Raw genomic sequence first — 19,275 nt, 5'->3', positions numbered from 1 at the left:
AGTCAAGACCACTATACTCAGCAAAATTTCAATCACCATAGATGGAGAAAAGAATTCCATGATAAATTTATATTTAAGTATATTTATCCACAAAACCAGCCCTACTACAAAATAACAGGAACTCATAATCATTGATCCTTCATATCTCTCAATATCAATAGGCTCAATTTCCTAATAAAAGACACAGACTTAACAGAATAAATGTGACACCTACTGCTGCATCCAAGAAACACACCTCAGCATCATAGACATCAGCTGAGAATAAAATGTTGAAAAAATTATTCTAAGTAGATAAACCCAAGAAGCAAGATGGTGTAGCTATTCTAATACATAACAAAATAAACTTTCAAACAAAATTAATCAAAAGAGATGGGGAAAGACATTTCATTCTCATCAAAGAAAAAAATCCACCAAGATAATTCTATAGTTTTCAAAATCTATGCCCCAAATGCAAGGGCATCCACATTTGTAAAAGAAACATTACCAAGGCTTAAATTACACATCACACCCTCACGTTAATAGTGAGAGATTTCAATATCCCACATTCACCAATAGACAGGTCAACCAGACAAAACCCTAACAGAAAAATAATGAAGTTAACAAACATTATTAATCAAATGGACTTAACAGATATTTACAGAACATTTCACCCAAACACAAATGACTATAACTTCTTTTCAGCACATCATGAAATATTCTCCAAAATTGACTACATACTTGTTCACAAAGCAAGTCTCTCAAGAGATACAAGAAAATTGAAATAGCCCACTGCATCCTATTAGACTACCACACATTAAAGCTGGATTTCAACAATGACAGCAACAACAGAAAGCCTACAGACTCATGGAAATTGAACAGCTTTAAAAGAATGACTACTGAATCAAGGCAGAAATAAATAAATAAAAGATGTCCTAGAATTCAATGAAAATAAACTCACAACATATCTAAACTTATGGGACACAATAAAAGTGGTACTAAAAAGTTCATTTCACTAAGTGCCTTCACAAAGAATTAGAGAGATCTTGTGACAGGATTTTCCCTGTCCAATTACATTAAAATATTATTGCAGCAAGAAGCCTGCAATTGGACAAGGAGAGAGGCTGAGTTAAGAGCTGCAGGGACAGAGCTGTCTTGGGAGAGAAGGAAGGACAAGATGGAGGCAGATGGACAAGAAGAAGAACCTGAACAAGCGTAGCTTTAAATAGTCACAGGTAGTTATAATATCATAAAGGTTAGAATAATTGGGATAATTTGTCTAATCTAGATGATAAGCTTTTATCATTATCAACTCATTCTGAAATTTTTGTGCTGGCATTTTGTCAACTGAGAATTTGCTGATGTATAAATCTGACTTGTTACTTATAAGCTTCTAGAGTTTTGTTTCTACCCGGTTGCTGGGTGTTGTGGAGGCTGACCGTTGGTGGACAGTCATTGTGTGGGACTAGCTGGGCAAGGAAGGGAACTCAGGAGCTCTAGCCCTGCCAGTGAGTTTGCAGGCAGAGAGTAGCCCAGTGGGAACTAGTGGCTCCAGGGACAAAACCAGAGTTGAGAACACAGTGATCAGTCACTGTGTGTGTGTGTGGGGGGGGGGGGACTAGTTAGAGACAGAGGTGGCAGGACCACGCAGGGGTACAGAGTTGCCAGCAGTAGCCAGTTGATTTTAATATTTCCCACATACCTGAAAAAAGAAGCATACAGAAGAGGAGTAGATGGTAGGAAATAATAAAAAAGAATACAAAGAAATATGAAACCAAGAGTCGGTTCTTTGAGAAAATTCAAAAGGATCAACCCTTAGCCAAACTATCTAAAAGGCAGAGAGAGAATATCCAAATTAACAAAATCAGAACTAAAAACAGCAATTAACAACAAACATTGAGGAAAGCCAAAGAATCACCAGGGCATGCTTCAAAACCCTTTACTCAACAAAACTGGAAAACCTAAAAGAAATGGGCCATTTTCTCTATAGATACCACTTGCTAAAATTAAATCAAGATCGGATAAAGAAGTTAAATAGACCTATAACCCCACACACACCCCAAGGAAATAGAAGCAGTCACTAAAACTCCCCAGACTAAAAAATTCCTGGGGCCAGAATGTTTTGATGAGAATTCTACCATACTTTCAATAAGAGCTAATATCAATACTCCTCAAATTATTCCACAAGATAGAAACAATAGAAACATTGTCAAATTAATTTTATGAGTCCAGTCACCATGATACCCAAACCACACAAACTCAACAAAGAGAATTTCAAACCAATTTCCCTCATGAACATAGATGCAAAAGTACTCAATAAAATACTTGCAAACCAAATCCAAGAACTCATCAAAAACATAATCTACCATGAACAAGTATGCTATACTCTAGAGATGCACAGACGGTTAAACATATGAGAATCTGTCAGTTTAATCCAACACACAAACAAACTGAAAGAAAAAAACCCATATGAAAAAGCTATTGACAAAATCCAACACATCTTCCTGATACAAGTTTTAGAAAGATCAGGGATTTTAAGAGACATACCTAAATATAATAAAGACAATTTACAGTAAGCCTATACCCCCTAAACACATGAACAAGATAAGGCTGTCCACTCTCTCAATTTCTCTTCAATACTGTACTTAAAGTTCTAACCAGGGAAATAAGACAACTAAAGGAGAGCGAGGGGATTCAAATTGGATAGGAAGAAGTCAAAGTATCAATATTCAAAGATATGATAGCATATATCAGGGAACTCCTACATCTGATAACACTTTCAGCAAAATAGCTAGATAAAAGATTAACTAATAAAATAAAATAAAATCAGTAGCCCTCATATATAAATAACAAAGGGGCTGAAAGAGAAATCAGGGAAGTAATACCCTTCATAACAGCCACAAATTTAAAAATATAGTATAGACCTAAACAGAATTTTCAACAGAGGAATCTCAAATACCTGAGAAACACTTGAAAGGTTCAACATCCTTAGCCATCAGGAAAATGCACATAAAAACAACCTTGAAATCCCTTCTTACACTTGGCAGAATAGCTAAAACCAAAACCACAAGTGACATTTCATGCTGGCAAGGATGTGGAGCAAGGGAAACACTCCTCCACTGCTGGTGAGAGTGTAAATTTGTACAGCCACTTTGGAAATCAATATGGTGGCTTGTCAGAAAAGCGGGGATCTCTCTACCTCAAGGCCCAGCCATATGCTGCTAGGCATATACCCAAAGGATGTTCTGTCCTGCCACAGTAAGACTGTTCAACCATGTTCACAGCAGCTTTATTTATCATAGCTAGAAACTAAAAACCACCTAGATGTCCCTCATCTGAAGAACGGATTTATAAAAATGTGGTACATTTATACAACAGAGGACTCGGCTGTCTTAAACGGGAAAAATGACATTATGAAATTTGCTGGCAAATGGATTGAATTAGAAAAAAACTCTTCCTGAGCAAGGTACCCCAGACCCAGAAAGACAAACATGGTATGTACTCACTTTTAAGTGTGTATTGGCCATAAAGTAAAAATTAATGCTACAATCCACAGACCCAGAGATTTTAACAAGGAGGACTTAAGAGGCACTTAAGGATCTTCTTGGAAAGGGGAAATAGAATAGAGGAGGGATCAGGTAATGGGGGATGGAGGGAGAGAATACTGAGAGAAACAACTGGAATTGGGGGACACTTAAAGAGTGAGGTAGAAACCTAGTGCAATGGAGACTCCATGAAATCTGAGAGGAAAACACTGGCAAAGACTCCTAGTAATAGGGACATGGCCATCCTCTATAACCAGGCAAGGCCTCAACACAATCTGCAACACAATCCCAGCCACAAAACCCCCAACCTAGTTTGTCTCGCTTACAGGATGTTCTGGAACTGGAGCCTAGCATCAGAGAGACCAGAAAGATGTCATCCAGCAGCTGACAGGAACACATGCAAAGTCCCACAGCCAAGTGTTAGGTAGAGTTTGGGGGGTCCTGTGGAGGACAGTGAGGAAGGGTTGGAGAAGTCGGAGGGACAGGAACACAGCCCGCAGAATCAAGTAACGGGGACTCTAGTGGGCTCAGAGAGATCAGGGACCCTGCATGTGTCTGGCCTAGGTTCTCTGCATGTATCTATGATGGTGTAGCTATACCCGTGTTCCTGTGAGACTCCTAGCATTGGGAACAGGTGCTGTCTCTGACTCCTTTGCCTGACTTTGGAACCTTTTGCTTCCTACTGGGTGGCCTTGTCCAGCTTTGATATAATAATATGTACCTGGTATTGTATATTTTATGCTGTATTTAGCTGATAGCCCCGTGTATCCTGCTCTTTTCCGAGGAGAGGAGAAGGGGAGTTGTATCTGGATGGAGGGGTGGCCTTTCTATGTCAAGTTTGCAACTACTCAGCTCATCCCAGAAGCTTCCTTCTGAAATCAAGCAAGACACCTATAGCCTTTCTGCAGTAATCTACACATGTGCACGCACTGAGTGCTCGCCTCTTCCTGAGCACTACAGACAGTGGGGAGATGCAGAGAAGGGCAGGACTTCCAGTGTTCTACCCTTAGGAAACTTCACAAATTCTCAACTGCTAAGCTCCTCTGGGCAGCTTTCCTTTTCATGTGCAGACTCGGTTTAAAACTCCACCTCCAGATGTTCCCACACTTCTCACTTATTGCCAAGAGTAGGTGCGGCTGTGCTCACCTGCTGACTTGTCTCCCTATCAAAGGAATCTCTTTGTGGGCTGAGGCTCTGTTTCCATGCTATCTCCTTAGTACCTACTACAGTACTGCAACATCAATAGATATACTTTTAATTAATGAAAAACAAAAGCAAAATTAAAAAAAATTGAAATGGCAAAACTTGAGTGTTAAAAAAAGTAACACAAGATGTATAGAGTAAATGCTAGATGAAACAGTTACAACACCACCTCTCAGACTACAAATATGTATCGTGTGCGTGTGCGCTTATGGCCCATGACATTAACTGTGTGTTCTATCTTACTCATACTTTAGTTACAAAATAAGATTCACACCAATCTTCCATAATGACTCTGGCACTGTGTTAAATAATTCAGAATTATCAGAAAGAATTATAAGGAACAGCTTCATACATAAGAAAAACAGGAAACGATACAAGCCAGAAATAATTTGGTAATTAAAAGTTTTGAAATACAAACTACCTAAAGGAAAAAATACTAAATTCCTTACAAGTTGTTTTCCTTATTTTTCTTACTGTAGTAACAAAATAGCAAAATGAATAGATATTAGAGCAGCCAGGAAAGCCATCTTTCTTTAAGAAATGCTTCCCTTACAACTTCCATAGTTATTTTAACTAAATATTCTGAACAACAGAGAATAAAAACAATCATGCACTTAACAGGGAAATGAAGGGCACTGCACTCCCAACTGAACACCTGAGAACGTGCAAATTAAGCACTCACTACCACTGGGCAGACTGGAAAAAACAAACAAACAAAAAATTCAGAAAACTAAGCTTAAAGCATTCTTTACTAATATAATAATTGTGTATTTTATTAACAGATAAACCCTGAATCTGGAAAAGTTAATCATAATATATCTCTAGTGTAGATTGAGATATAAAGTGAATAAATAAATGAAAAGAGAAAAGAAACCCTAAGAGAAAAGAACAACAGATTAAAGAGGCAGATATAGACATAAAAAAAATAAAAGACACAGGAAGCACACTTGCTCTGTATCTGGACTGGTAGGTAGATTTGCAAATATAACCTATAATAAAAGTCACATCAGCTTAAACACACATTCTGGAATACATGTAAAAGCATGCAAATCCCAAAAAAACAGTAGACTATATCAAAGTTGACATTCCAGTATGATTATTGTATTTTTTAAGATGTTATCATGAGGGCAAATTTTTGAAGTGTTATATTTTTTGCAACTGCTACAGAGTCTATCAACATATGAAGGTTGCTTAAAAATATCAATCTTCTCAGGGTCGTTCTGATTTACACTGCTCTGATCACTAAGGATTTGGAACATTTCTTAAGGTGCTTCTCATCCATTAGAGATTCCTCTGTTGTGAATTCTCGGTTTAGTTTTATATCCCATTTTTTGATTGGGTTGTCTGGTTTTTTTGGTGGTTAGCTTCTTGAGTTCTCTATATATTTTGGATATTAGCCCTCTATCGGATGTGGAGTTAGTGAAGTATTTTTTTCCCAATCTGTAGGCTGCTAATCTGTCTTATTAACTATGGCCTTTGCCTTACAGAAGCTTTTCAGTTTCATGAGATCTCATTTATCAATTCTTGATCTTATAGCATGAGCCATTAGAGTTCTGTTTAGAAAATTTCCCACTGTGCCAATGAGTTCAAGGTTCTTTTTTACTTTCTCTTCTATTAGATTCAGTGTATCAGGTTTTATGTTGAGGGCCTTAATTCACTTAGACTTGAGCTTTGGGCAAGGTGACAAACATGGGTCTATTTTTATTTTTCTACATACAGACAGCCAGTTAAACCAAATCAAAATGACCCTGAGATTCCAACGTACACCAATCAGAATGGCTAAGATCAAAACCTCAGGTGACAACACATGTTGGAGAGGATGTGAAAAAAGAGGAACACTCCTCCATTGCTGGTGGGATTGCAAACTGGAACCACCACTCTGGAAATCAATCTAGAGGTTCCTCAGAAAATTGGAAGTAGATCTACCTGAAGACCCAGCTATACCACTCTTGGGAATATACCCAAAAGTTGCCCCGCCATGCCACAGGGGCACGTGCTCCACTATGTTCATAGCAGCCTTGTTTGTGATAACCAGAAGCTGGAAACCCAGATGTCCCACAACAGAAGAATGGATACAGAAAATGTGGTTCATTTACACAATGGAGTACTACTCAGCTATTAAATACGAGGACATCCTGAGTTTTGTAGGCAAATGGATGGAACTAGAAAATATCCTGAGTGAGGTAACTCAGACCCAAAACGATATGCATGGTATGTACTCACTAATAAGTGGACATTAGCCGAAAAAAAAAAAAAAAGTACAGAATACCCAAGATATAGTCCACAGAACTCAAAAAGGTCAACAAGCTGAAGGGCCCAAATGAGGATCCTTCAGACCCACTTGGGAGGGAGAAGAAAGCACAAGTTGGGAGGAAGAGAGGGCCAGGGGAGGGGGGGGCAGGCGGGGGGAATGGAAGAGAGGAATCTGATCTGGTATCAGGTGAGGGAAAAGGACTTAAGCCCTGAAGGCCAGCAGAAAGAATGGAAACAGGCAACCTTGGGAGTTAGGAAGTTGAGGGGACCCTCCAGAATGCACCAGAGACCTGGAGGTGAGAGACTATCAGGACTCAAAGAGAGGGACCTTAGATGAAATGCCAGACAGTAGGGAGAGGGAACTTATAGAACCCACCTCCAGCAGGAAGACAGATCATCAAGTGAGGGAGGAGGTTGCCATTCCACAGTCAAAATTCTGACCCATAATTGTTCCTGTCTGAAAGAACTGCAGGAATGGAAATGAAGAGCGATCCTGTAGGACGAACAGCAGTCTCAACTAACCTGGACCCACCCCTGAGATCTCTCAGACACTGGACCACCAACTAGGCATCATTCACCAGCTGATATGAGGCCCCAACACATATACAGCAGAGGACTGCTGGGTCTAGGATCAGTCAGAGAAGATGCACCTAACCCTCAAGAGACTGGAGGACCCAGGGTATTTAGAGGTCTGGTTGGGTGGGGACATCTCGTGTAGACAGGAGGCTGGGGAGGAGGCATAGGATGCGGAACAGTCAGAGGGTGGACCAAAGGTGACAGGAAAATAAAGTCTGGAGTGTAAATAAATAAATAAAAGACAAAAAAAATCAATAACTTTAAAAATATGAGTTTTGGAAATAAAATTAGCATTCATTCAATATGGTAGAATTACATGAATGCTTCCCTTAAAAATCACATCCACAGAAAAGTATCATAATTTGAAATAACTGTCAAAAATATATATCAATCTTCCAAAATCTGTCCTTTGTTCACAAAATTTCATGTCCATTCCAAAACAAAACACACTGTGTCCTTCTCCATGACTGCCAATCTTTTCCTAATTAAACATCCATTCTACCCTATATGGTGACTTTAATCTCAACATTCTAGATGCAGAGGCAGGAAGATCTTTGTGAATTTGAGGCCAGTCTGGAGAGAGAGATGAGAAAATATGCTGGAGATAAGAAAATGTACCCCTGGATATTAGGCAAATGTTCTATCAATGAACTACATCCAAAGCCTATGTTTTGTTTCATAAAAGGAAAAATTTACTGTGTCCCACTGGAACTTAAGAAGCTAATGACTAGTTAATAGAACTTGATTTTGAAAAGAAATCATCCTTGACCAGGAATCCATTTAAAGATTGGGACCCAAGCATGCAGGCATCTAAGAAGGTTTACAATCACCTTTACTCTGAAAGTGACTGCAAGGCCAAGAGATGCTCCATCTGGGTGCATATCTTTACACAGGACAATCTAGGTGCTGCCTGGGTAACGAGGTTTTAGTATGAAAAGGCACAAAATTCACTAAGCATCATCTTCAAGAAATGGTGCTGGTCTAACTGGATGTCGGCATGTAGAAGAATGAAAATAGACCCATATTTATCACCCTGCACAATACCCAAGTCCAGATGGTTCAAATACCTCAACATAAAACCAGATACACTAAACCTGAGAGAAGAAAAAAATGGGGTGATAGCCTTGAATGCATTGGCACAGGAGACAACTTCCTGAAACAGTAGCTCAGGTTCTAAGACCAACAATGAATAAATGGTACCTCATGGAACTGAAAAGCTTCTGTAAGGCAAAGGACACTGTTAAAGGACAAAATGGCAGTCTACAGATTAGGAAAAGAGATTCACCAACCCTATATCTTCCAGAAGTCTAATATCTAAAATATATTAAGAACTCAAGAAATGGAAAACACCATAAAGAAGATTGTTTGATTGGTAGACAGAGAAAAGGATAAGTGTATTGATATATGATAAACACTGCTAATAAAAAGTTGAACTTATAAAAATATATAAAGTTAGTAAAAAATAAAATTTGTTCTATGTTTTAATTTTTGCAATTATGTATTAGAGAATAATACAAATGAGAATATTTTAGAATCATAATTTGCAGTCCTTTTTAATACTTACATAGCTTATATTTTCTGTATAATTATTTTTTAATAATAAACATGCTTATATTAATTTATTTAAAAAAAGAACTCAAGAAATGAAATACCAACAAGCCAAATAAAGCAATTTAAAGTGAGGTATGGAGCTAAACAGAATTCTCAACAGAGAAATCTCTAATGACCAAAAAGCACTTAAAGAAATGTTCAATGTCCTTAGTTATTAGGAAAATGCAAATCAACACGACTCTGAGATTCCATGTTATACTAGTCAGAATGGCTAAGATCAAAAACTCAAATGACAGGCAGCTCATGCTGTCGAGAATTTGGAACAAGGGGAATATCCCTCCACTGCTGGTCTGAGTGCAAACTTTTACAACTATTTTGGAAATAAACTTGGCAGTTTCTCAGAAAATTGGGAATAGTTCTATCTCAAGATCCTTTTATACCAATCACTCCTAGGCACATACATAAAAGGTACTCCATTATACGACAAGGATACTTGCTCAATTATATTCATAGCAGGTTTATTCACAATAGTCAGAAACTAAGCCAGGCGTGGTGACTCACACCTTTAATCCCAGCACTCGGGAGGCAGAGGCAGGTAGATTTCTGAGTTCGAGGCCAGCCTGGTCTACAGATTGAGTTCCAGGACAGCCAAGGCTACACAAAGAAACCCTGTCTCGAAAAACCACAAAAAAAAAAAAGTCAGAAACTGGAAACAACCCAGATGTCCCTCCACTGAAGAATGGATAGAGAAAATACTCAGCTATTAAAAACAAAGACATCACGAAATTTTCAGAAAATTGGATGGAACTAGAAAAGATTATTCTGAGTGAGGTAACCCAGACCTAGAAAGGCAAACATTGTATGTACTCATAAATGGATATTAGCTGTAAGGAATAATCAAGCTACAATCTACAGACCCAAAGAAACTAAGTAGCAAGGAAGGTTCAAGGGAGGAAGCTTGAATCTCCTTGAGAAGGGAAATAAAACAGACATTGGGGTGAAGAGAGAAAGGGACCAGGGTGGGGAGGGGAGGGAAACAGAAGAGGTCAAGTATGGGGAGGATGGAGGGAGAGAGAACTGGAACTGGGGTGGAGTGGGCATACATCTCTGGGATGAGCTGGAAATCGAGGACAATGGAAACTCCCAGGAGTCTATGAGAGTAACCCTAGCTAAGACCTCTAACAAGAGAAGTGAAAACATACCAAAAAGTGAAAATAATTTTAAAGAAATCTCCTTAATAGAAAATTAATAGTCACTACAGATATGTAAATCATTCAAATTATGTAAAGAAAACCTAAAGTGATGACCCAAATATAAAAAGATAATTAACATTTTAGTTAGGGGATTATACCTATTATTTACTTTAAGCTTTTACCAGTTCATTTTTTAAAAATAGAGTTATTTTATGTAGATAAAAGCTAATAAAATTTTTTCAAAAAAATAATAAAAATGAGGCAGTTTTTAATCACCTGACAATTTAAAAATATAAGTAAATTTATTCTAAAGTCATTAACAAATTTGTTTAGTCTAAAGAATTTAGCCATTGAAAAAAATGTAATTCAGAATGCTTCCTTGGGAACTACCATGAAAACCATCAGGAAACATTTGCCCTCAGATGGAAATGACTGCACAATAGGCTCTGAACCCGTGACACATAGAAGTGAGAGGGTGTTCTGCTTCCCCCTCCCCCATCTTCTCCCACATCTTTCAAACTCCTTGCATGCATGAGTTATACAGATCTATTTCAGAAACTGTACTATTCAAGAATCGGGAAATAGTCATGAGTGTTTCTATAAGTAAGTTACAGAGAATAAATGAGTTTCTAAGAACACAGCAATTGTCACACCAGCACTCAGGAAGTCCCGGTGAATGAAGCGGACTGGAAGCAGCTGTGAGGACATGAGGTGCTCGCTTTATCTACCCATGTCTGTAAAATCAGGCTCGAATGAGTTCAGTTTTCCTCATAAAGCCTCAATGTGAACAGTAGGGTGGCTCTTACCACAGCATGGAATTAATTTCTTGTTTTAAAGATTTATTTGTGTGTGCATGTGTGTCCGCACATATGCATGCCATGTGTTTACAGCTGTCAGGGAGTATCATATACCCTGAAGCAGTTGTAACATACCACAATATTAATTAATTAATAATTAGTTTAAAGAGAAGGTGCTAGGAGCCACACTCAGGAGCTGGCATCTGAGAGACCAGCAATTCCTCTCAGTGACTGACCAACCTCTCTGGCCCCAGTTAGTTCCTTAAGCTTCTATAATGATAGAGCGCTCTCTAGTGCATTCCAATTTGAAAAATTAGTAGGCGTGTTTATAACTTAATGGTAGCACCATTCTCTACACATGTCTCTCTGTGAAGGACAGGAGAGATGAAGAATCCAGCTCTGCCCAGGCAGATGCCTTGGAATGCCCATGGCTGAGACAGTTTAACTTTCTCTCATTGCACCTGTGTAGAAGAACAAAACAACACTGCTCTGGTTACCACAGTTTGCAGACCTAACACTTATCTGCCTTTGTGTTCTCCTTGTCCCAGGAGCTGATAAATACAAATGGTATCAGATAGTGTGATCACAGCAAGCCATGCATCAAGGCACAGGCCCTGCCACCTACCCAGGAACCTAACTTCTCACCCTGCACAACTTTCTGCCACTACTTAGGGCTTATGAGTTTTCTAGACAAGACTCTTGGTTTTAAACTCATTTTTCCCTTTAGAAGAACAAAATATGTTTTTCTTTTGAGACATAGTTCCATTTTTAAAGATTTTTCTGCAGAATGATCGTCCCTCTGCCACCAAGACATGTATCTCTTTGGTTAAGTACGTGTCACTGGATACTTCTTTAGGCTCCAGGCGTGACTATTTTCAGAAGAGGAAGGCAGAATTTCCTCCATCCCAGACTCAATCTATATTTCTTCTCTGCTCAGCTATACAAGGAGACCCCTCACAGGACTATCTTACATGTAACATTATCATGAAGAAATTTACTTCAATATAATCTGATTTGTAAAGTGAAAATTGTATTTTATAAGGCATACTTAAGCAAAGGGGCGTATATTGCCTTTAAGAATCTTTTTAAATAAATCACATTTTTATTTTGCTTAGAATTTTTAGGTCTCTTTCATATTTTCTTTAATTCAAACAAGTTTTATTTGAATTTTATAGATGTGGTAAAAGTATTCTTTATTTTTAATTCACTGGTTTTTTTTTTTTTTTTTACTTCTGTGCAAGAGTATATTATTTACATGGAGCTTAAGATGTTTTTTTTTAATATAAAGAAATACTGTTACATTTATACACATTTGAAACTTCAGGTGCTGAGAATATAATTCAGTAGTAGCGCATCTGTCAATCATGTGTGAGGTCCTGGGGCTGATCTCCAGTAATTCTCCCCACCCCGCCTCCAAAAAAAGCAAGTGAATTCAGACAGACGGTGATTACACAACTGAATAGATCTGAGTGTACGACTCTGTGATTTTCCACATCACATATGCCTAACGGTAAGTCCCTTTCATGTTGGGACTTACTCCCACTCTATACGCTAAGTTTCAGCAAACATCAAACATCCTTTCCTACTGCTGCTTTAATTATGAGCCATCCTTTTTTTAAGGTATACAGGTATAGCTCTTAAGTACCACAGGAAAAAAGTGAAATGGCCCAAGATGTTTTTGAAGTGCAGTGTTAGAAAAGAAAACCGAGTAATGACACTTTGTTACCAAGTGCGCGCTCTCTTACATAATCATGGAAGGCTTTAGCTTCGCTCGAGTGTTCACAGGTTTCCCGTCTCTCTGGAGCTGCACAGTAGAGATCCCAAAATACACTGGAAAGTAATTATGGAACATTAAGAAAATCATTAATATGAGAGGACAAAAAAAAAATCACAGTTCAACAAACATTAGGCACATAACTCTTTATGCAAACCCTTTCTTCTTAAGAACATGTATTATTTCTCTGAAAGATTTAAGGTCAGACAGATCCCTTAATGCCAAAACTATATTTTACCTAAACATTTTTCTGAACTGTTAAGCATTCTCCTAAAAGGAAAAAGTAATTATAAAACAAGATGGTTCTTTGTCTGGTCCTGAGAACCAAACCCTTGTGGATAAGGTGCTGGAAACCTTTGTTCTTATAACTGGCTGCTCACGTGACTGACAATTAGCTGAACTAAAGCTTCAGCCAACTCTCCCATGAAGGACAGACGTGTAAGTGACGTCCTTCTGTAACTAATAATAAAGTTCTCTTCCTTCTTTGCAAGGCTATCTTCTCAGGCAGCTCACAGGCCGCCTCCCTAACCAGAACACTGCATTCATTACACAAACGAGATTTTCTCAAAATCTCTACTTTTCCTTCTTCAATAACGAAAATAGGTTAATAATTTTGAAACTAATCATCCCAATCATTCCTGCAAATAATTCAAAAATTATACTTAAAAATAAAGGCCCTGGCCATCTTTGCAGCTATCAAGTTAACCCTGAACAGGAAAGAGGAGTTAAGGACACAGCAGCAGGTGTGCACAGGCCGCATGCAAACAAAGTCCATCACATTATATTATTGCACCTTTCTAAGTCTAGCACGTCAAAGGTAAACACTACCTCAAATGGTCAGAACACAGCTTTCATAACAGGACAGACACACTGCCCTTGTAAGGATGAATAAAATATCAAGCTATAATCTGTGTGAGGGCACAGGAACCTTTCACCTTTGACACATCATTTAGTCTTTCTGGTTCTTTCTCTCATCAAAAAGAAAGAAACACAGTAGTCCTGGTAACGAAGAGCATCAATACAGCAGGACTATCTTCAAGAAGATAACCACACCTAGCCTCCGTGGGCATGAACTCAGCAGACAGTCCCACGGTCACCAGGGGACTTGGCACTCAACAGGCGCCCTCGCATGCCCAGGATCTTAGGATCACTGGTGAGTGGAACACAACATCTGTTCCAAAACAATCTCATTGGGCCTATGCCAGCAGTAGGGACATAGGAAACCCGCCTGACCAGGGGCTCAGGGCCCTTCTGGTCGACACCAGGTCCAGGACACCTTGGGCACAAACTCGGTGAACAGTCCCACAGTCCCCAGAGGTCTCTCCACGCCACAGGTGCTCTAGCAGCCCCAGGATCTTAGGATCACTGGAGAGTAGAATACAACATCTGTTCCAAACCAACTGCAATGGGTCTGTGACAGCAGGAGCAAGGACACAGGAGCCCTGCCTGACCAGCAGCTCGGGTTCCTTCTGATCAGTGCTGGTATATCTTGGATTCGAACGCGCCAGACAGCCCCACAGACCCCACAGGAGATACTACTTCCAAGCACTGTAAAATGCCAAGGGTCTTAGGAGTTCAGGATACCAGGATACAAGGAGTTTGGTCACACCAGGATCTCAGGGTCTCAGAGGAAGCTTGACTGCCAAGAATTCTGAAACACCCAGAATGCGATTATAGGAAGGAGAGGCTCCAATCAGATATATTGAGGGCAGCAAGCACTTGAAATAATCAGATGGCAGGAGGCAAGCATAAGAACAGAAGCAACAGAAACCAAGGTTGTTTGGCATCATCAAAACCAAACTCTCCCACCATAGTAAGTCCTGGATACACCATCACACCGGAAAAGCAAAATATGGATCTAAAGTCACTTCTCATGATGATGATGGAGAACTTTAAGAAGGACATAAATAACTCCCTTAAAGAAATTCAGGAGAACATAGGTAAACAGCTAGAAGCACTAAAAGAGGAAACACAAAAATTACTTAAAGAATTACAGGAAAACACTACCCAACAGGTGAAAGAATTGAACAAAACCATCCAGGACATAAAAAATTGAAGTAGAAATAGTAAAGAAATCACAAAGGGAGACAACTCTGGAGACAGAAATCCTAGGAAAGAAATCAGGAACCATAGATGCAAGCATCAGCAACAGAATACAAGAGATGGAAAAGAGAATCTCAGGTGCAGAAGACTCCATAGAAAACAAGGACACAACAATCAAAGAAGATACAAAATGCAAAAAGATACTAACTCAAACGATCCAGGAAATCCAGGACACAATGAGAAGACCAAGCCTAAGGATAACAGGCATAGATGAAGACTTTCAACTTAAAGGGCCGGTAAGTATCTTCAACAAAATTATAGAAGAAAACTTCCCTCACCTAAAGAAAGAGATGCCCTTGAACATACAAGAAACCTACAGAACTCCAAATAGACTGAACCAGAAAAGAAATTCCTCCCAACACATAATACTAAGAAGAACAAATACACTAAATAAAGACAGAATATTAAAAGCAGTAAGGGAAACAGGTCAAGTAACATAATAAGGCAGACCTATTAGAATTACACCAGTTTCTCTCAGCAGAGACTATGAAAGGCAGAAGATCCTGGACAGATGTTAAATGGACCAAAATAGAACACAAATGCCAGCCCAGGCTACAATACCCAGCAAAACTCTCAATTACCATAGATGGAGAAACCAAAGTATTCCATGACAAAACCAAATTCACACAATATCTTTCCATGAATCCAGCCCTTCAAAGGATAATAAAGGGAAAACTCCAACACGAAGACGGAAATGACACTCTAGAAAAAGCAAGAAAGTAATTCTTCAACAAACCTAAATGAAGATGGGGCAAGAACAGAATACCAGCTCTAACAACAAAAATTACAGAAAGTAACAATTACTTTTCCTTACTATTGCTAATATCAATGGACTCAATTCCCCAATAAAAAGACATGGACTAAGAGACGAGCTACATAAACAGGACCAAACATTTGCTGCATACAGGAAACCCACCACAGAGACAAAGACAGAGTAAAAGGAAAATCAATTTTCCAAACAAACGTCCCAAGAAACAAGCAGGAGTAGCTATTCTAATATCCAATAAAATTGAATTCCAACCCAAAGTTATCAAAAAAGAAAAGGAAGGACACTTCATACTCATCAAAGGTAAAATCTTCCAAGATAAACTCTCAATTCTGAATATCTATGCTCCAAATGCAACGGCATCCACATTCATTAAAGAAACTTTTGTAGAGCTCAAAGCACACATTGCACAGCACACAATAATAGTGGGAGACTTTAACACCCACTCTTATCAATGGACAGATCCTGAAAACAGAAATTAAAAAGAGACACAGTGAAACTAACAGAAGTTATGAAACAAATGGATTTAACAGATATCTGCAGAACATTTTATCCTAAAACAAAAGGATATGCCTTCTTAGCACCTCATGGTACATTCTCTAAAATTAACCATATAATCAGTCACAAAATAAGGCCTCAACAGATACAAAAAATATTGAAATTATCCCATGCATCCTATCAGATCACTATGGACTAAGGCTGATCTTCAATAACAACATCAATAATAGAAAGCCAACATTCATGTGGAAGCTGAACAAAACTCTACTCGATGATAACTTGATCAAGGAAGAAATAAAGAAAGAAATTAAAGACTTTTTACAATTTAATGAAAATGAAGCCAAATACACCCAAACTTATGGGACATAATGAAAGTAGTCCTAAGAGGAAAACTCAAAGCTCTGAGTGTGGCCATAAAGAAACTAGAGAGAGCACACACTAGCAGCTTCACACCACACCTAAAAGCTCTAGAACAAAAGTAATCAAATTCATCCAAGAGGAGTAGATGGCAGGGAATAATCTAACTCAGGGCTGAAATCAACCAAATAGAAACAAAAAGAACTATACAAAGAATCAAGCAAACCAGGAGCTGGTTCATTGAGGAAATCAACAAGATAGATAAACACTTAGCCAGACTAACTAGAGGGTACAGGGACAGTATCCTAATTAACAAAATCAGAAATGAAAAGGGAGATATAACAATAGAACCTGAGGAAATCCAAAGCATCATCAGATCCTACTTCAAAAGGCTATACTCAACAAAACTGGAAAACCTGGTTGAAATGGACAAATTTCTAGACAGATACCAGGTACCAAAGTTAAATCAGGATCAGATTAACAATCTAAACAGTCCTATATCCCCTAAAGAAATAGAAGCAGTCATTAATAGTCTCCCAACCAAAAAAAGACCAGGACCAGATGGGTTTAGTGCAGAGATCTATCAGACCTTCAAAGACGACCTAATTCCAATTCTTCACAAACTATTTTGCAAAATAGAAACAGAAGGTACTCTACTCAATTTATTCTATGAAGCCACAATTACTCTGATATCTAAACCATATAAAGACCCAACAAAGGAAGAAAACTTCAGACCAATTTACCTTATGAATATCAATGCAAAGCTACTCAATGAAATTCTTGCAAACTGAATCTAAGAACACATCAAAACGATCATCCATCATGATCAAGTAGGCTTCATCCCAGGGATGCAGGGATGATTTAATATATGGAAATCCATCAAAGTAATCCACTATATAAACAAACTCAAAGGAAAAAAAAAACCACATGATCATCTCCTTAGATGATGAGAAAGCATTTGACAAAATCCAACACCCTTTCATGATAAAAGTCTTAGAAAGATCAGGAATTCAAGGCCCATACCTAAACATAAAAGCAATATACCGCAAACCATTAGCCAACATCAAACTAAATGGAGAGAAACTTGAAGCAATCCCACTAAAATCAGAGACTAGGTAAGGCTGCCCACTGTTTCCCTACCTATTCAATATAGTACTTGAAGTCCTAGCCAGAGCAATTAGACAACTATAGGAGATTAAGGGGATACAAATTGGAAAGGAAGAAGTCAAAATATCACTATGTTCATAGCAGCCCTATTTATAATAGCCAGAAGCTAGAAAGAACCCAGATGTCCCTCAACAGAGGAATGAATACAGAAAATGTGGTACATTTACATAATGGAGTACTACTCAGCAATTAAAAACAATGAATTCATGAAATTCTTAGGCAAATGGATGGATCTGGAGGATATCATCCTGAGTGAGGTAACCCAATCACAAAAGAACACACATGATATGCACTCACTGATGAGTGGATATAAGCCTAGAAACTTAGAATACCCGAGATACAATTTGCAAAACACATGAAACACAAGAAGAAGGAAGACCAAAGTGTGAATACTTCATTCCTTCTTAGAATGGGGAACAAAATACCCATGGAAGGAATTACAGAGACAAAGTTTGGAGCAGAGTCTGAAGGTACGACCATCCAGAGACTGCCCCACTTGAGGATCCATCCCATAAACAAACACCAAACCCAGATACTAGGCAGAAGCCAACAAGAGCCTGCTGACAGGAGCCTGATATAGCTGTGAAATACAGTGCCTGAAATACAGAACTGGATGCTCACAGCCATCCACTGGACAAAGCACAAGGTCCCCAGTGAAGGAGCCAGAGAAAGTACCCAGGAAGCTGAAGGAGTCTGAAGCCCCATAGGAGGAACATCAATGAACTAACCAGTAGCCCCAGAGCTGTTTGAAAGTATTCCACCAATCAAAGAAGACACATTATGGAACTTGTGGCTCTTGCTGCATATGCAGCTGAGGATGGCCTAGTAGGCTATCAGTGGGAGGAGAGGCCCTTGGTCCTGACGGCTCTATGCCCCAGTATAGGAGAATGCCAGGACCAGGAATGTGAGTGGGAGGGTTGGGAGGCAGGGGGAGCAGGGAGGGGATAGGGGATTTTCAGAGGGGAAACTAGGAAAGGGGATAACATTTGAAATGTAAGTAACGAAAATATCTTTTAAAAAAAAGAAAGAAAAAATTAAAAAAAAAAAGAAGATAACCACAAACAACTGAGCAGCGTCACCTTTCACTTTCTCATATACTGTTCCTTTTCTACTAGGTAGAAAAAAAATCGACTTTTCCTTCTTATTAAAATTCTACTAAGAGAGACATACAAAGAAGATAATAAGGACAAAAGTAAGTTGAGTTCAATGTTTTGACAAGAATGAAAGCTAGATCTGGCTTCCCCAGAGTCCAGCAAGATAAAGAAAGTGAGTTACAGATACTGAGGGAAAGCTGGACCGGCACATGGAGGTGTGCAGTGATGTGTCGTCCTGCTGTGCTTTCCCGCTGTCAGCTTCCTAAGGAAACACAAAGCCCTAAGCACAGCGTTATCCTCATCAGTGTCACAGGATATCTGCCATACACAGTGCCATGAGGGGCACCTCAGAATGCCCTCACTCCCAAGGCTTCATTTCCTACAAGTGTCCTAAAATGTCTCCAAAAGTCATCGTGTAACTT

At 38.8% G+C, this 19,275-nt stretch overlaps 1 protein-coding gene across 26 annotated transcripts in view; it reads right to left on the bottom strand.

The window, feature by feature from the left end:
• Ssbp2 (single-stranded DNA binding protein 2) overlaps positions 1-19,275 on the bottom strand; it is a 245,871-nt gene that overhangs the window by 128,642 nt on the left and 97,954 nt on the right. For 25 of the 26 annotated variants that reach the window (XR_003950464.1, XR_003950466.1, XR_003950463.1 and 22 more), the window contains one exon: positions 12,840-12,924. Coding sequence is in view for 12 of the 26 variants with exons in the window: in XM_006517334.3 (XP_006517397.1) it covers positions 12,840-12,924 (85 nt within the window). In the remaining 14 variants the exon portion in view is untranslated. Of the gene's footprint in view, positions 1-12,820; positions 12,925-19,275 lie in introns of all 26 variants that reach the window. The other variant, XM_030247374.1, reaches the window with a different exon arrangement.

This window comes from Mus musculus, chromosome 13 (assembly GCF_000001635.26).
Source record: "Mus musculus strain C57BL/6J chromosome 13, GRCm38.p6 C57BL/6J".
Classification (NCBI taxonomy): domain Eukaryota; kingdom Metazoa; phylum Chordata; class Mammalia; order Rodentia; family Muridae; genus Mus; species Mus musculus.
This window is presented reverse-complemented; position numbering and strand designations above follow the sequence as displayed.